This window comes from Pocillopora damicornis, chromosome 4 (genome assembly GCF_964200805.1).
Source record: "Pocillopora damicornis chromosome 4, jaPocDami1.2, whole genome shotgun sequence".
NCBI lineage: Eukaryota > Metazoa > Cnidaria > Anthozoa > Scleractinia > Pocilloporidae > Pocillopora > Pocillopora damicornis.
Window position 1 is genome coordinate 29499047 of NC_142673.1, and position 1434 is coordinate 29500480.

General features: G+C 36.8%; 1 protein-coding gene across 1 annotated transcript in view; it reads left to right on the forward strand.

Annotated features, from left to right (window-relative positions):
* LOC149047619 (uncharacterized) overlaps positions 1 to 465 on the forward strand; it is a 15887-nt gene extending 15422 nt beyond the window's left edge. Inside the window, exon 6 of the mRNA XM_089203991.1 lies at positions 273 to 465. Coding sequence (XP_089060117.1) covers positions 273 to 351 — 79 coding nt within the window. The 3' untranslated portion in view covers positions 352 to 465. The remainder of the gene's footprint in view (positions 1 to 272) is intronic.
* The last annotated feature ends 969 nt before the right edge of the window (positions 466 to 1434 follow it).

A 1434-nucleotide genomic window follows, 5' to 3' on the forward strand; every position in this document is an offset into this window, starting at 1 on the left:
ATTCTAAAGGAAACAAATAAGATTTTTCAAGCCAGCCTGAAAATTCAAATTAAGAGTTAAGCCTCTACCACGCATTAGACAATATTCTGACTTTGATGGCTCACGAGAATGCGTTGACATGATCAATTGATGTCAAAATCGATGCATGTGCATTTTCTCTCGTTTTCGTTAAATTGATCAAGATGTAAAGCAAAAACTACTTCTGTCGACCTCGCAAAGAGATTCCGAACCCTTTTATGAAAATAAACCTTCATCCATTTATTTGTTTACAGAAAGATGCAATACAACGACCTAACGTTAGACTACATGAAAGAGATTTTGAAAACTTCTAAGGATATCACTTTCCTGTAAGTTTGTGCATCTTTTATGGAAAATATACTCATTTTATGAAGCATGGGATGAGTCTTACTTTTCACTGCGTTAGTTATTGTTGTGGAGTCCAGGGATATGTAGGGATATGTAGGGATATCGGCTAGGTGTTGGAGAAACCTGACGAATTACTTAGAGGCTACCACAAAATTATCACTCAGTACTCTCCTCTATAAAGCCTGGTTTTCCTACAACATAAGCCCAAGTACAAGCACAAACGTTACGCTAGCATAACAGCCCTTTTTTTCCTCGACGCTAGCATAAACACAAGTGAAAGGAAGAGATCAGATTTTTTTCCTTTGTCTTGTGCTTTGCACTTTTGCTTGCATCAAAGTCATCACACGAGCTTTTAAGTTTGCACTTGCGCTTGCGTCGCCTAGTGATAACCAGGTTTACGACTGATAGCTCTTCTCTCTGGTCACTAATCTTTGTAAGGCAGGTAGTTCAGACTTTAATATGATTAATATCATATAGCTTCACTTGAGTCCAATATTAAAACAAGATGAAAGACTTAGTGTTAGGCTAATTGCTATTGTTTACATATTATTAAATCCTCGCAGAAACATTTCAGGAAATCCCCTTGGACCTAACTTGACTGCAGACATTTTCGCTGGTTTTGACAGGATCGTGTATTTGTAAGAACCGTAATTGTTTATAGCATATTAATAAGATTCATGTAAGATTTATCTCAATAATTATGACACCTTTTCAAGGTTTCCACTTTGCCCCAAGTAGTACTGCTACAGTTTTTATTCTTTAAAACCTGTGTTATTTCAGTTTCTAATTCAGTCTTTCTTCGTTTACCATGCGTGTTTACTTGGCGTGAGATCGCGTAGCTATAGCAATCAGAAAATCCTGACAGCTGAACATTTCACACAATAATGATGATCCCGTCAAATTTTTGAACTCCTTTCTGATTTTTAACGTCATTTACGCCTTCGTCGACGACGTCATCATGGGAAACCAGGGGCGTAGGTAGCTTTTCGACTTGTTGTAGGCCTGTTTCTAAAGAAACTTAAATTTTTGTAATTCTAATATATGACAACTTTTAATAAGCAGCTTTGT